Source organism: Helicoverpa armigera, chromosome 30, assembly GCF_030705265.1.
Source record: "Helicoverpa armigera isolate CAAS_96S chromosome 30, ASM3070526v1, whole genome shotgun sequence".
Lineage (NCBI taxonomy): Eukaryota > Metazoa > Arthropoda > Insecta > Lepidoptera > Noctuidae > Helicoverpa > Helicoverpa armigera.
The window spans coordinates 505978-521519 of NC_087149.1; the positions used below are offsets into that span (position 1 = coordinate 505978).

Sequence of the window (15542 nt, forward strand, 5' to 3'; positions counted from 1 at the left end):
GATTTATTAAAAAAGTAATCATTAAGTATTTACTAAGAAGACTGGGGGCTTGTGACGTTATTTTTAAAGTATAATTTGTATCTAGAAGTGACGCAATACAAAGTCGTTGATTCAGTTAGGTGTGCGTTCTCCAATACTAGGTTTAAAATATATTTAAAGTCATTAATAATGAGAATTAGAACAAGATTTTTAATATTTGATATCATTCATATTATTTTATATAATCGGTTGGCTAGAGTCTAGTATATAATATGCTTGCGTAATTGTTTATATTTTAAATAGTTATGAAATGGCACCTCAGTTATTCATAACATAACTTATAATCCTCATTTAATGTCATTAGAATTTTAGATCATGAAAGAAATAATATTTCTATGTATAGTAAGATATATCCCAGTCTATTTTATAGTCCCACTCGTAGGCTGTGGCCTCTTCTTATGCAGAGAAGCAACAGAATCACCATGTGCACGAGAGGCGAATGTCAGACTTAAAAAGTCCAGGTTTCTTCAAGATGTTTTCCTTCACCTTTACAAAAATGTACATGTATCTTAAAAAAGTTATAGGTATAGTATACGCATACTTAAGACGCAGGTGCTTTAACTAAGGTCTTAATATTTTAGTCATTTGTACACTCAGAAGTACATTTCTAAGCTGTGTCATTTATACACTCAAATAAGTTAATTTTACTAATGTGTCGTTTGTACACTCAGAGAGTAATGTGTCATTTATTCCAGTATATTTTAAGCGCGTCATTTGTACACTCAGAAAATAATTTTCTTTAGGAACGTGTCATAAATACTCTCAAAAAACAGAACATTCTAAGAGGGTGTCATTTATACACTCAGACAGTAAATGTCGAGCCGCTCGTGTGGGACGCTCGAGTGTTGGCGCCGGCCGAGCCTGACAAAATTGCGCTACCTGGCCGCCAGGTAAAGGCCTATACACTATACCGGGGGCCGGATTGCCGTAAAAATAATATAGACATAAAATTGTAAGAATTCAACGCGTCAAAATTCGGAAACGGGCTAAAAAATTTGTAAAATTTGTACTAAAATTATGGAAATCAACTCGTCGACTTCGTGTTTATTGGCTTATTTGAAAAAAAAAACTTCGATATTTTTCTTTTGCTAATCTAAAAGACTGTTTTATAACATCTTTTTGTACATTGTTATACTTGAATGTATGCGCGGCAGAAATTTGTTGCCGGCATAGTGTGTAGGAGCCTTAGTATGCGTGTGCGTGCATGTACAGTTCGCCTAAAATGACTTCGCCTTTCTCAAGTTAGCCTTCTATTGCGGATTTTTTGATTATTGTGAAGTCAATAGTAGACAAATGGCTACCTTCAGAATTGCAAAGTTTTGCGCGAACTATATTGGCATTGAAGCTTATTGAGGCGTATTACGATTTATTTGGCGTTTCGGTAGAAACTTTTTGCCTCTCACAATAAACCTGTGAAATATTCATACCTTACCATCCGTACCGACCTTACATTCTTTCAATCCAACACTTCTTCAGACTAGTTTGAGTAAATGATTTTGATTTTATTTAAGAATAGTGTTCATTTTAGAAAACTGGAAAAGCGACTTCTTCTCTTCGGTTTTTTGTTGCCGTAAATGGTATACCACCAGGCGATCCGTCTACTTGTTTTCTCACATCACATTAAAATATTTAAAAAAAAGTGTGTTATTAGCACTCTCAGAAAGTAGAGAGCACTATTCAAACACTTAACATTTCCAAGAATAAGAGAAGAGTGTTTAAAAGGGTGTCATTTGAACACTCCAAGAAGACAGCGGTGTTGAAATACTTCAATTCGTAAATGCGTCTCAATAAGTGACAACTGTCAATTCGTAACTCAAAAGGTCGTATGCGCCACAGCTTCACAAAATGTAGTCTCTTCGCTGTACGAACATCCTTATTTGCGTTTAGTTGGTTCAATATTATTTGCGTTTTACTTTGGCGAATGTCATTTAGTCAGTGGTGAAGGGATTACACTCCATTTGGTTATTGAACTATAGGTAAACAATCCTGATAGGGCATTACATAAATACATATTAAACAAATGGACAACTACTGCTTAAAATGAAACGTGGTATTTCTTTATTCAGGAAAGGTCATTTACATATTTACAATGAATATAAAAAAAAACTATCCTAGTAAAAACAAAAAAAAATCATCCCCATCGCTGTCGACTGGGAGTTAAAATGATAGTTCAAGTACATTAAAATTATTTTATTGTACATGAAAAAGCAATATAGGATGTATTTTAATTAGTCTCAAAACCATGATTGGTAATCTTCAAAGTACTTATTTATTCAATACTTATTCCCAATATGTAGAGTTCTAGCCAAACTTTTTGTCGTCACAAAACATTGCGTATGCGGTTACCATTTTAGGGTATGCTGATACAAAAATAATTATGGATGTCCCTTCGCCACTGATAAAAAAATCTATGCATTAGCGAATGTTGTGCAAAATCTGTCATACATTCTGAGCAGCGCGTCTCAAGTATCCCCGAATACTCAAATGTCATTAAAACTGAAATAGTAAATTTTTTCTTATTTATTTTGCAGTTTCTATCCTTACTGGCATTATAAATGGGAATGTAACTCTGTCTGTCTGTTGTGCTTTCACGCCAAAATTACTGAACTGATTCGTTAGTCTCCGAAAGGAGTTAGGTTACTTTTTATCCGTGCAACTGTCGGAAACAGCTAATAACTTATAGCTGTAAATCTTATTTATCTAACACTACCTGCTTCCCACTGTTTCACCCGCGTCCCGTGGTAACTACTGTCCGTATCGGGATAAAATATAGCCTATGTTACTCGGGAACAGTGTAGCTTTCCAACAGTGAAAGAATTTTACAAATTGGTTCAGTAGTTTGGAGGCCGATCCCAGCGTAGTTGGGCTCGGGAGATGATGATGATTCAGTAGTTTCGAAGCCTTTAGCACAAAAAACAATGTTATTTTTATTGAATTGAGTATTTGAGGATACCAAACCACATACCAAAATAATAAAAAATATCCCTATATTCTTACAAAATACTACAATATAACTACATTGTTTTAGCGCAAGGACGCGGCGGGCGCGGGCGCCGGCACGAAGGCAGCCAATGGCGAGCTCAAGCGCGCTGCTGACTCCAGCACCGATGATGCCGTCGATCCCGCCAAGAAGCCTAAAGTTGAAGAAGGTTAGTAGTTTAGCATCGGACTTGCTGCTTTATAGCTACGTATTTCCTTCTAAAACCTCTTATTTAACACACATCCTTCTATATTTATTATCCTTATATATCCTACTAATATTATAAACGCAAAAGTTTGTATGTATGGATGTATGGATGTTTGTAACTCTTTCACGCAAAAACTACTGAATGGATTTTAATGAAACTTTACAATAATATAGCTTATACATCAGAATAACACATAGGCTACAATTTGTAAACATATTGTTCGAAATACTAAACCTGCGCAGACGAAGTCGCGGGCACCAGCTAGTTTTAATATAAAACCATTTAAGAGAGGTGCAGACATACTATAACTACTATGCTACTAACTATTAATATGTTCAAAAGTGGAGGAAAGGGAGGGTTTCAGGTGTTTTTTACAAGTTTTTAATTTTTTATTTACTATAATAACAGAAGGTTTTCCGTTTGACCTGTATGTTTTAGTATTTTTCTATTTTATCTTTTGATTTCGACGCGGTTTTCAGCATAGCGTCTTAGCTGTCAGACTTAGGAAGGTACATAAACCGACTAAAAAATAGAAGTCGATGATGAAATAATCTTATCTACATCCACTAACCACCGTCGTGTTGACCGATGTACTTGACGGTTCTTTTCTGCTTTCCAAGTCTTTTTAGAAGTCAGTAATTACAACATTTTTTAGTTTGTTTTGTAAAGATACGGGACATACTTCTTGCAACTGGAAAAAAATTAGCTGACAAAGATCCTGTAGCATTCTAATATTGATCACTTTTATTGTTGATTGACATTGATTCTCAACCCACCATTTCCCTTAACAGAGAAGAAGCCAGCCCCCTCATCCCTGTCAGGCGGCGGCACGATCCTGGTGGGCGCGGCGGCGGCCGTGGAGGCCGAGGTGCGCGCGGCCCGCGAGCGCGGCGCCCTGCCGCACCCGCAGCGCCTCGCCGCCTTCCTGCACATGCTGCAGGAGAAGGACGTGTCCGCCTTCTCCACCTGGGAGAAGGAGCTGCACAAGATCGTCTTCGACCCCCGCTACCTCATGCTCAACTCCAAGGAGAGGCGACAGGTCAGTGCCAACCAGACTCCATCAACCGGGTCGGCTTCCAGTCTAACCGCATGCAGCTGAGTACCAGTGTGCCACAAGGAGCGACTGCCTATCTGATCCCCTTGGTAAGACTGGTGTCAGACTTTCTGGCCTCTGAACACACAGGTAGCTGTAACGAATGCCAAAGATGTTCAAATGACAGAAGAGCAATTTAACGTGCCTTCAAAAACAAGGATTAACTCTTCATGACAAGATTGTCACCCAATTCTATTGCTTATTTAAAACATCTTTACCTTATCTATAAAAACTCTTTTTATAACATTTTAATTGATAATAATATAATTTAAAAATGTAAATTCTTTGTTTTCTGTCTTCTTTCTTTAATGTGTGTGTACAAAAATGTTAAATAAATAAATTAATCTTCCCCAGGTATTCGACCAATACGTTCGCGAGCGTGCTGAGGAAGAGCGTAAGGAGAAGAAGAACCGACTCGCGCAGAAGAAGGTCGCCTTCCGAGCACTCATGGACGACGCCAAGCTGCACTCCAAGTTAGTAGTCATCTTTATCTGCCTAGCCTTTTCCAGCAATTCAAATCCCCACCGAAGTACGTCTGAACCTATGTGGTTGCAAATTGATGGGGGTAGCTTAACAACAGGAGATGATCCTAAGATACTTTTTTCCTATCCGAGTACGAGAAACAATTTCCTCGGCTAGCGGGTGAAAGAGTAGGGACATCGTTTTAAATATTTTTTCAAAGATTAGTCACAGTCTTTTATTGCAAGCATGTAGTTTACGAGATGTACATAATAATAATAATTTTATATTTTCAACCTAATCTATACTAATATTATAAAGCTGAAGAGTTTGTTTGTTTGAACGCGGTAATCTCAGGAACTACTGGTCCGATTTGAAAAATTCTTTCAGTGTTAGATAGCCCATTTATCGAGGAAGGCTATAGGCTACTTTTTATCCGAGTTCGTGCAGAGGTTCCCACGGGATGCGGGTGAAAACGCTGGCAGAAGCTAGTGCATATTATGGAATGCAGTAAACGATATGATATGATACATAATTATGGTACGTTCAAGACCCGGCTAGGGCAGAGTCGGCATCCAGTCTAACCGGTTGCAGCTGAGTACACCAGAAGACTAGTTTAAAGAGATCAGATAGACAGTGACAGATCAGACACACTAGTGTGCCACGAGCCCCTCAACATACCCACTTAGCCACAAGCCAGAAAATAACATCCAAACCCATTTCAGGTCATCATTCAACGAGTTCACCTCAAAACACGGTCGCGACGAGCGTTACAAAGGTATAGACAAGGCTCGCGACAGAGAGACGTACTTCAACGAGTACCTCGCCGAGCTGCGCAAGAGAGAGAAGGAAGAGAAAGAGAAAGCCAGAGAACAGGTGAGGACTTGCTGGCGGTGTATAGCACTTCACAATGATGAAAAATTCAGTTTTAATATGTTTTTGAGCGATTTTTTTGGTGAAAAGTATCAAGTTAGTTTGAATGGTATTTGGAAATGGTATTTGGATTTGATATTTGGAAAGGCAGTTGAAAAGGTATTTTATAAGTTAGCTTAGCTCGAATAAACTGAGCCGATATTGAAAAATGATTTCAGTATTAAATAAGCCATCTATGGAAGGCTATAGGCTACATTTTCGGTTGCTAGGATAAGCGGGTGAAACCGCTGGGAAAAGCTAGTTTTTATTATACCAAAGAGACTTGAGTTGAAATGTGGTGATAGAAAACCTTTTTTCTGGGTGGAGTTGAAATCTAATAGATAATGCCATGTTCAGCGTAAAAAAATTTGATATTTTGATAATGAAATGTGATTGGCCTCACATTTTTGTATTAGGAATTATAAAACAAATTACTTTTGAGCTATGCAGTAAAGGAAATTGGCTAAGACAACATTTAAATAATATTTTTGGCGTGATATACCTACATACAAAAGTATTGTACGGAACCCATTAGTCTATCACGTCTGTCTATGTCCGCAAAAACGTTAGATAATCTGAGATAGCTAATTTTATAGAAATGTTAATACTCATATACTATGAGAATGAATATAATAGTATAACATACATTTGATAAAAACATTATCAATGAGAATGAGAGGCTTTTGACCAGCCGTGGGACAAATAAAAAATAACTGAGAAATTAAACGTGGAAAAAAGGTATTTTGTGTAATGAGGCACACAACATTAAGTGCGAAAGTAACTCCGTCTGTCTATAGCGCTTTCACGCCAAAACAACTGGACCGATTTAAACGACATTTGGTACACATATGATCTAATGCCTAAGAAAGGACATAGGCTACTTTTTACCCGATTGCGGAAGGTAGTACCCGGATGAAACCGCTGGGAACAGCTAGTGATAAATAAAGAAAAATTTATATACATATGCTCTTAACTAATATAGATTCTTATTGTGTATTTTTTTCAGCAGATATTTTCAATATTTTTGGAATAGTGATCGCAGTGTACTCGGGTTCGATTCCCGGGTCGTTCAACTTTGAATATTTCGATGCGAATGTTAATATATTTTTTCTTGTTTTTAGCTTTTTGAAGTTTATTGATTGTTCCTGAATTATGAGTATCAGGTTCGATTCCTGGTTGATTTAAAATGTTACGAATACGGGTTCGATTCCCGTGCAGTTTTTTTTTCTTCTGTGGGGAATGAAGCTGTGCTAATGTTTTTTTCCTACTTATAATTTAATTGCCATTTTTGAATGAAATGAATTTTTAAACTTGTTGAATTTTTTTATTATGTCTATGATATTGGTTTGGCCATTTTAAATAAAAAAATATTTACTTAATAGTTATTCCTGAAAAATAAATAAAAAGAAATATTGATTTTTGTACTTTTTGTAAGTGTCAAACCGATACCAGAGACGTATGTAATGTAATATTTGATATTTTCTCTTTAAAGTAATTGATATCATGATTTTATACTATGATAATGATTCTCTTTAAACCCATTTCTTTTTAATGTCGGCTGTGTTTCTTGACGAACATTTTTCTTGATTACATTTTAAAATTCATAAAAATATTAAAGATGAAAAAAAAAATTAAATCAAGATTCTTTTTTCAATTTTTTTATAAAAAAAATTATAACCGTTTCGTCACGAGACATCCCCCGCGCCCCCTTTTAGCCTTTGAAAGACAATGTTAGCGTTGGTTGTTCGGTAGCGGAGCGGCGACTGCCCTGCGCGGACGACGCGGACCGGCCACGCCCGCGACTGGCCCATTGACGATTTGGCTAGGCTACGGCTAAACGGCTAAAACCTCACCCTTTGATACAAGAAGGTATTAGCAAAAATATTCATTCGAATATCTCATTTTTGGCATAGCTTTTGATGGGCAGCAAAGTCGAGTATCTGTAATTTTTTTGGTAAAGAAATAATTTTTGGTCGATAGTTTTATTTTTAAAAAGAAAAATATTGATGTTTTTGGGTACTTATTTCTGAGTTTTTCTCAATTTCAAAATTAAATAAACATTTAAATTCCAGGATTTGATACGAATATTGCTCAGTTTAATGAATAAAAAATTAAACTTGAGCAAAAAGTAAATGACTTTGGGGATTTTTTTATTTAAATAATAAAATCGTCAATCGGCCAAGCCGCGTCGACTGAAAAATTTGAAGGTTAGACATATTTTAAGCAGCTCAATCAATCAATCATGATTATAGTACTATTAACAAACAATTTAGATACAAAGGAAACACTGCCTACAGTGGTGGGAACGGGGGCCGTTAAAAAAACATAATTACAAAAAAAAAAAACTGAAAAATAATATAAAAAATAACTTTTATTTCTACAACCTGTATATGAAAGTTCAATACAGGATGTTAAATTTTTGTGTTCAAAAAAATTGCCCCTTTTCCCAACATTGTAAAAACCTTCTTATTATTATATAGAGATATTAATTCCCCCACTTCGAGCTTCAAGATGCATGCTAAATAGGCAGTGTTGCCACGCTCAACGACGAAAAATAATTTTATTGTGCTGGCAACACCTACGAGCGAATGTTGCCAGCTCTAAGTAATGGTGATGGGAGTTCGTCACTGAATGTAAATATTTACAGAAAAAAAAGTTTGAAAATTGAAAAAAAAATAGGAAAAAACTAATCATTTCTTTTTCAGCGTTTTTTTGTTGTATTTTATTTCATCTATGTCGGTTTTCGGTGTTCAGTCATTCATTTTGAAGATTTTTTTAGAAATTAATTCAGTATTTCTTATTTTTATTGAGAATTTTCGTAAATATTAAAGTTTTGAAAAAGTAAATAATGATATTAAATTGTTGTCGAGTCCTCCTTTTTGTTGAAATAATGTACGATATATTTAAAATTAAATATAATAGTCAAGTTTTACTTAATTATGCGAAATTGAACTAATATTATGGTGATGAAATTATACTGAAGCTAAAATAATCCTTATAGTGTAATTTTAGGGTTTTACCCGTCTACAGTAAAGTAATCATTATGCATGTATGTTAGTATGTTTGTTCCACATAGCTATAAAGCTAATTTCATTAAATTATGTTTTCAAGTTTTAGAATGTTGGGATGGATATGGATCCAAAATTTCAACAAAATATGAGAAAATTACTTTAAATTTTAATATTTTTAGGGTGGGTTCGATTCCTACTGTATAATTTTTGTCATTTATATTTTGTACCGCGGGAACAGCTATCTATAAATTAAGAAAATGCATAGACCTTGGCAGTCGGATAACACACATTTGGTCCTATATTTGTCGAAGGCCAACTTAATAATATTTTAACGTCACCATGCTGGACTGCTGAACATAGGGTCCCGGGTTCGATCCCCGGTAACTGTCCATATTTGTGTAATAGACACGTGTGCAGCCTTTTTTCGGATATAAATATGTAGTTTATCGGTCATGTTAGCACCCATAACACAAACTATCAATAGCTGTGAAAGGTTTCCTGATATATTATTATATTCATACTACCAATATTTTCAAAATAAAACTATGATAAAGTTAAAAATTCAACATTAAAAAAGTATTTGTCTGGTTAATATTTGCAATATTTCATTCGTAACATTAGTTCAATTTCGTAACAATACAAAGATATTTAGAGTTCAGTTAGGAATAATAATATATTTTGGTAAACGGAAGTACATATCAAGTCATTATACAGTCATTATTTATATGATACATTTGAAACCTGAATTACAAAGTCTGAAATACCAGCATTGAGCATGCGTGGTGATTAAGTGTTTTAGTACATCGTGGGTTCGAATCCTGCGCCGTTAATGATGAAGTTATAAAAATCTGTGTTTTTTAATGTTGAAATAATGAAAAGTTATTAACATAAGTACATGATATGGATTAGTGATCGCTTTCACACAATTTACTTTGTCATAATTTTTTCTCGTGTGAGAGGAGGCCTATGCCCAGCAGTGGGACGATAAAAAGGCTTATGATAAACTGTAAGGCACTTTTTTCGTTTGTTATAATTTTTATATTTAAATTATAAGTCATAAAACTAAGTCTTTTGGCTGTGCAAGGTTAGTTTTTGTTTATTATAGACTCAAACAAAGTATACTTTTTAGTGTTGCCATATTTTCTTCTGTCAAAAAAATCCTGTTGAATTTTCTGATAATTTGTGTTTTTTTAATCACAAAAAAATGCTTTTCAGTACATCTTCCTCCAAAAAAATGTATCAGTCCATAATTTTTCATATTTTCTGTTATCTAATTCTGATCATTTTGTTATGTTATATTTTTTACCTGTCAGAGGTTTCAGAGATTATCTCTCAAATAAAGAAACGCAAAGTTTGCTTCTTTATAATATAAAATGATTTGTTTGAGTCTGTTTACAATGAATATTAACTAACCTTGTATTTACACCATACTTTAGCTTCTTATCACATTTGATATAATCCTACTATGTTCTACTATCTTATTTTACTATGTTTATACATAAACTTGCACATACCGGGTTCGATTCCACGGTAATACTTTTAGAAAATAATGGATAAACGACAAATTTCCATATCATATCTGGGTTCGATTCCTGATATTGGAAATTGTGTGATACATTTATATTTTTAGTCCTAAAGATTTTTTCGTGGCTTACCTGAGTTCGATTCCCAGGATTTCCCTTTTTAGAAATAAATATTTTTGATATTGTTGCCCTCTATAGGGTGTAACGGCCTGGGTTCGATTCCCTGCGGTGGTAATTTAGTTTTCTCATACCTATGTGTTATTAAGGTTTGGGTTCGATTCCCAAACCAGTACACATGGAATTACACTTCAAGTGCACACCTTAAAAAAAATTGAGATCCTATGTTTCTAAAATACCATAGAATTAAGAAATATTTTACCAATAATAGCAGAATTTGTCTGTTGGTCAACGGGTTCGATTCCCGTAAATGCCTATTTGAATACTTTGATTTTAGTGTTATAAGAGTAGGTAATAAAATATTTTTCTAAAGAAAAACATATTTTTTTATTTCTGTACCATACTTCCGTCTACCAAAATACACACTAATAAATATTCTCTTTCAGGAATTAATCAGTATTTCCCTCCACAGGTTTTTCATTTAATAATTTTGGACTTTTCAGCTTTTAATTTTATTAATAATAATGTTTTTTTCAGTATTGTTCGCCGTTGCTCTGTGCGTTAAGGGTGAAACGGGGGTGGTTTTTAGGAGTTTGCTCAGCGAATTTTGTTATTTTACAAGGCTTGTTGCTTGGCTTATTTTCAACTTACATTTTTGAATCTTAGAAAAATATTTTTTGTGGGCTGTCATGAATGGTTCTGTAGTTTCAGAGCCATGAACGAATACGTCTTTATAATAAAGCCTGTTAAAGTACCTAGATGAGAGTCCATTTATGAAATATCACCTTGATACCCACTTAAAAAAATCTGTCCTAAAAACTTAATTTTTCATGAAAATGTATTACAACACGGGGCTAAAAAAAAACTATTATTGTGCCGGCTCCCTTGGGATACCGACACAATGAAATAAAAATTTCACAGATCTAACTATGATCATTAATAAACCTATAAAGGAGATTGCCCGTTTTGTAAGGGAAGTTGGGTCCCAGTGAAAAATGTTTGTGCCCTGAAGATTTTTATTTTAACTAATAGGAAAAACATTGCATTTTCATAATCAGAAACCTTTTTTCATTTATTCACCCTGGTTCAAGAGATATCATTATTTTTCTGTTTTAAGAATATAGGTTATAATTAGAAATTGACATGGACTATAGATCACTATGAGCATAGAAATATGTACTGTAAATAGCAGTACCATGGAATTATGTCTCTATTTATGCATAAAGTAATGGAATTGTTATTATGTGTTTCCCGCGGTTACACCCGCGTCCCCGGGAACACCTTTCCATACCCGGATAAATTATAGCCTACCTAATCAAATCTTTCCTCTTTATAATATTAGTATAGACTCATAATTACCGTTATTGATAGTTATTATTATTTTAGTAATAGCAAGGGAAATAAAAAAAAAACAAAACATGAATAAACTATTTATTCTTCATAAAATATTTCGTCCAAAGATTGAGCTGGAGCACTCACATTGTTGAAGCGGCCCCAGCTTAAATACCACAATACTGTCATAGTATGAGCACAACACCCTACCGTACGGTTACCCACTAGACAGTTACAATAGTAAGCAATGATACTTTCTAAAGAATTTGCCCGATCTTCATCTCTACTTATCAACAAATAAGAGTAATATGTTTTATGGCTCACATGGCGGGACTTAATTCTAGTCCTAATTAAATAATTATTTTGACCCAATATTAAGGGCAAATCCTCTTCCAAGACATCATTGCTTACTTCAACATTATAAGTACCATTACTTCTTATGTGCTCCCCATAATAGGATCTAGCCTGTTTTAATTGGTAAGATCCCAATGCAAATCTTCTTAAATCATCTAAAGTTAATCTTGGAAAATGATCTAAATGGGGAGCATTGCTGTCTATGTTTTGGAAAACCGTACGTCTCCTATTGATGTTATCCCTTCGAATAAATTCCCCCAAATAATTACTACTGTTTAATCTCGCCTGAGCAATTTGCACATACTCTGCAGCGTCAGGTCTATCTTCAATTGTTGGGTGGAATTTATTCAAAAGGGCACAAACAATTTTAAAATCATCCATAAGGTGTGTTGATGCTCTGTTAAAATATTCTTGTCGAAACAGTTTGTAGTCTCTTTTGATGCGACCATTTACAATTTCAACTACCCATCTACACATAGTCACACACCTAGACTTGTTTGCTTGGTCAGTGGTCAATTGAAATTCACCTTCCAATAATGACTCAGGCATGTATGTTTTATAATTATAGCTTTGGAGTTCAGGGATCACGTCTCTAAATCCCTATCCAATATAAAGACATCCCCTGTCTAAAAATGAGCGCATTGGACCACTTTCATTACGAAATAGATCACTCATGATTGTCGAGTCATTTTTGTTGCTTCATATGGTCCAATGCACTCTAAAATATATCCATCACAACATGTGATTAAAAGGGTTTAACCAAATTATTATATTTGTGTAGACTATATGTCTGTTTCTGATATTTGTAGTTACTACTACTCTGTACATAAACATATGTACCATCACATATGACAATAGCAGGTTTAGAATCTGGAGCCATGCTACTGTCTCCGAATAGACCTTCAGGAATAGTCCTGTTACGTGAGGCCACATTTTGTATATTAGTGTGATTAACTCCCAAATGCATTGGTACAAAATGTTCTTTTAAACATTCCCTAACAATGTTCATTTTTTTCTAATGTAGATCGTGGCAATTGAAAAGAGTTGCCAGTCTTTGGTTGCTGTCCCCTGTCCTAAGTTTAACAAGAAATGTGCTTAATGCAAGGCTAGGATTTCTAACCTTATTATGTAAAGTAGGAAGGCTATTTAATATTTCATTAAACTGCATCTCTGTAAGTCCCAGCCAATAATGGCGTAAATGTGCATCCATTGCTGCAATATTATTAAAATCTAAACTTCTTTGAGAAGCTCTTTCCAGTATGGAAAATATATCATCAACTTGAAAGCTAGTAAAGTCATTTAGGTTGGTAGTCAGTTCATCCCACTGATTGCTATATAAATGGTGATGACAGATTCTAGCATTTAAAGGTATATATATATTGTACTGCAATAACAACAGTTCCTTTATAGTCATAGGTACTAAAAGACGTTCATCATTATCACAGCCTACAAACATACAGTGACGAGAAGCTGCAGCAACTCGTTTATACTTTTGTGAGTTAATCTTAGATTGAACTCGTAATGCTTGTTGTGGTTGAGATGTTGGAGCTGGCATTGGAGGTGGTTCAGGTATCTCGGGGTCTTCTAATGAAGATAGAGCTGCATCCATGACCCTTGCAGGTCTGTTTGAATCTTGAACCTCCAAACGTCTCGTCTCCCGAGTTGCTGCTAACCAGCAAGGAATGCACACTTTTTGTAAATGTGGAACCTAAAATGAAATAGTTGGTATTAGTGAATATCAGAATAGGTACCAAACCCTATATTGTTATTGTGCAAGCATATGAATAAAAATAGCATCAATTAGAAATAAACTATGCAGCATTTTTTCTGAAACATTATTTAGAAAATGTTAAACACAATTGCAGGGTATGAGATCTCAGGTTCAGTTCCAGGATTGGGTTTCTGGGTATTTCCATTAAGATTTCATGAGTAGTAACCAGAAGAGCCTGGAATACTGGGTTTGTGCCTGGTTGATTGCATGGTCTCACCGTTATTACTTAGAACATAACTGACAAAATGTATTGTGTACTGTTAGGTACACCTCTGCCTAATCGTCGTCACGCTTGTGATTGGGGATTATAGGCGTGATGATACAGAATGTTATTAAATAATACTCACCAGATGTGCTAAAGTCCATCTTAAAATCATGCTACGTTGTGGACAGTCTAACTCAACTCTGTGGGTTCTCCGACTTGCAACAGAGATACCACATCCATAACAAACATTTAAGTGACCATATGCAGGTGATATATCCTCGTGGGATCCAGTTATATTTGACAATATCCTTTCTTGCAACAGCAAATAACATTCAATACATAGGATATCATCTGACGTTACCTGGAAAAGATTATATTCTATACTATTCTATATTTATAACTGCTTAAACTTGTAAATACATAAACTCTCATAAAGAACTAAGTTTACAGTGCTAAGTTTACTCTAATCAAATGTTATTTTGAGTTTGCATAATGCATTTAACCACTATATTTATATTGTCCACAATAATTATTATTGTTTATGCACACGATAACTTACAGGTGTAGGCGTTGTCCAAGTTCGTAGAAGAACTGTCATTTGCTCGTTCAACTCCTCAACTGTATACCGGCGTAAATTAGACGCTAGTAAAGGGAACAGTTAATACAGCGTCGGTAAGACAGGCGGTGTGCCCGACTTCTGGCTGGGGTAGACATAGTTCTGACAAAACAGTTCGGGAGTTCAATATCACACAAGGATTTCACTAAGAGTCAAATTGTTCTCCAAGAATAGCACTTTATCTCACAAAGAACAGCACAAACAAGAGTCAAGCACTTAGAGTCAATATCTCACAAAGAGGAGTCAATTATCTCACAAAACATAAAGTAAGTACGCGAGGAACTTATTAGCTCAACTCGGTGGTAGCAGAAAGGCACGTATCGTAAATAATAACTAAGTAAATACGGAATTCAAAACTCAACGTATTATACAAAGCAATCACGAACACACAACGAACGAACGTCAAAGTGATGTGACATGCGCAAGTAAATGTTGCCAGAGCAATTATATTTAATCATTAATAAATCGATTTAAGTTTTTAAATTACGTAAGGCTTTTATTTTAATTTAAAATCGCTCTTATCTTATCTATCTTATCTTATCTGTTCAACAATATAGACTTATCATGAATATAGTTAGAATAATAATTAAAAATAATTGTATTTTTTTATTTTTAATAACTGTTTTGTTTTGATATCGATTACTCTATTGATTAAAATACGTAATTTTCAATAGTTATTTGATATCTGGCAACTTTTTTTTGTTTACCAATCAAACGGATGTCGACGTAATGTTTAACTATTAATTAATTTTAACTTTATTCCCAGGGTGAAAGAAATTGTATAAAAAATAATTTGGAAACAAAAAAATAAACAATATTTTTAGGTTATTATTCCATTCAGGCACACGATACCACAAAAGGGACCTGCCCCGTGGCAATCTCCTTTTCATATTTTTATTTGGTCATTTAATTGCCTGGCCTG

At 34.6% G+C, this 15542-nt stretch overlaps 2 protein-coding genes across 6 annotated transcripts in view; one reads left to right on the forward strand and one right to left on the reverse strand.

The window, feature by feature from the left end:
- Positions 1 to 15542, forward strand: part of LOC110382741 (uncharacterized protein) — a 63781-nt gene that overhangs the window by 31369 nt on the left and 16870 nt on the right. For 4 of the 5 annotated variants that reach the window (XM_064042866.1, XM_064042864.1, XM_064042862.1 and 1 more), the window contains exons 14-18: positions 846 to 929; positions 3068 to 3188; positions 4019 to 4266; positions 4675 to 4793; positions 5505 to 5655. In XM_064042866.1, coding sequence (XP_063898936.1) covers positions 846 to 929; positions 3068 to 3188; positions 4019 to 4266; positions 4675 to 4793; positions 5505 to 5655 — 723 coding nt within the window. The remainder of the gene's footprint in view (positions 1 to 845; positions 930 to 3067; positions 3189 to 4018; positions 4267 to 4674; positions 4794 to 5504; positions 5656 to 15542) is intronic. The other variant, XM_064042865.1, reaches the window with a different exon arrangement.
- On the reverse strand, positions 12776 to 15514 carry LOC126053719 (uncharacterized). The gene is made up of 3 exons (XM_049836492.2): positions 14564 to 15514; positions 14147 to 14365; positions 12776 to 13736 (listed from the first exon to the last, which is right to left on the reverse strand). The coding sequence occupies exons 1-3, from the start codon at positions 14600 to 14602 to the stop codon at positions 13044 to 13046; spliced, it is 951 nt and encodes a 316-aa protein (XP_049692449.2). The 5' UTR covers positions 14603 to 15514; the 3' UTR covers positions 12776 to 13043.

Coding starts and splice junctions, on each gene's coding strand:
- LOC126053719 (XM_049836492.2), bottom strand. CDS start 14,602: ATGACAGTTCTTCTACGAACTTGGACAACGCCTACACCT. Junction 14,366..14,563: donor CTTGGACAACGCCTACACCT/GTAAGTTATCGT, acceptor AATCTTTTCCAG/GTAACGTCAGATGATATCCT. Junction 13,737..14,146: donor GATGGACTTTAGCACATCTG/GTGAGTATTATT, acceptor ATTTCATTTTAG/GTTCCACATTTACAAAAAGT.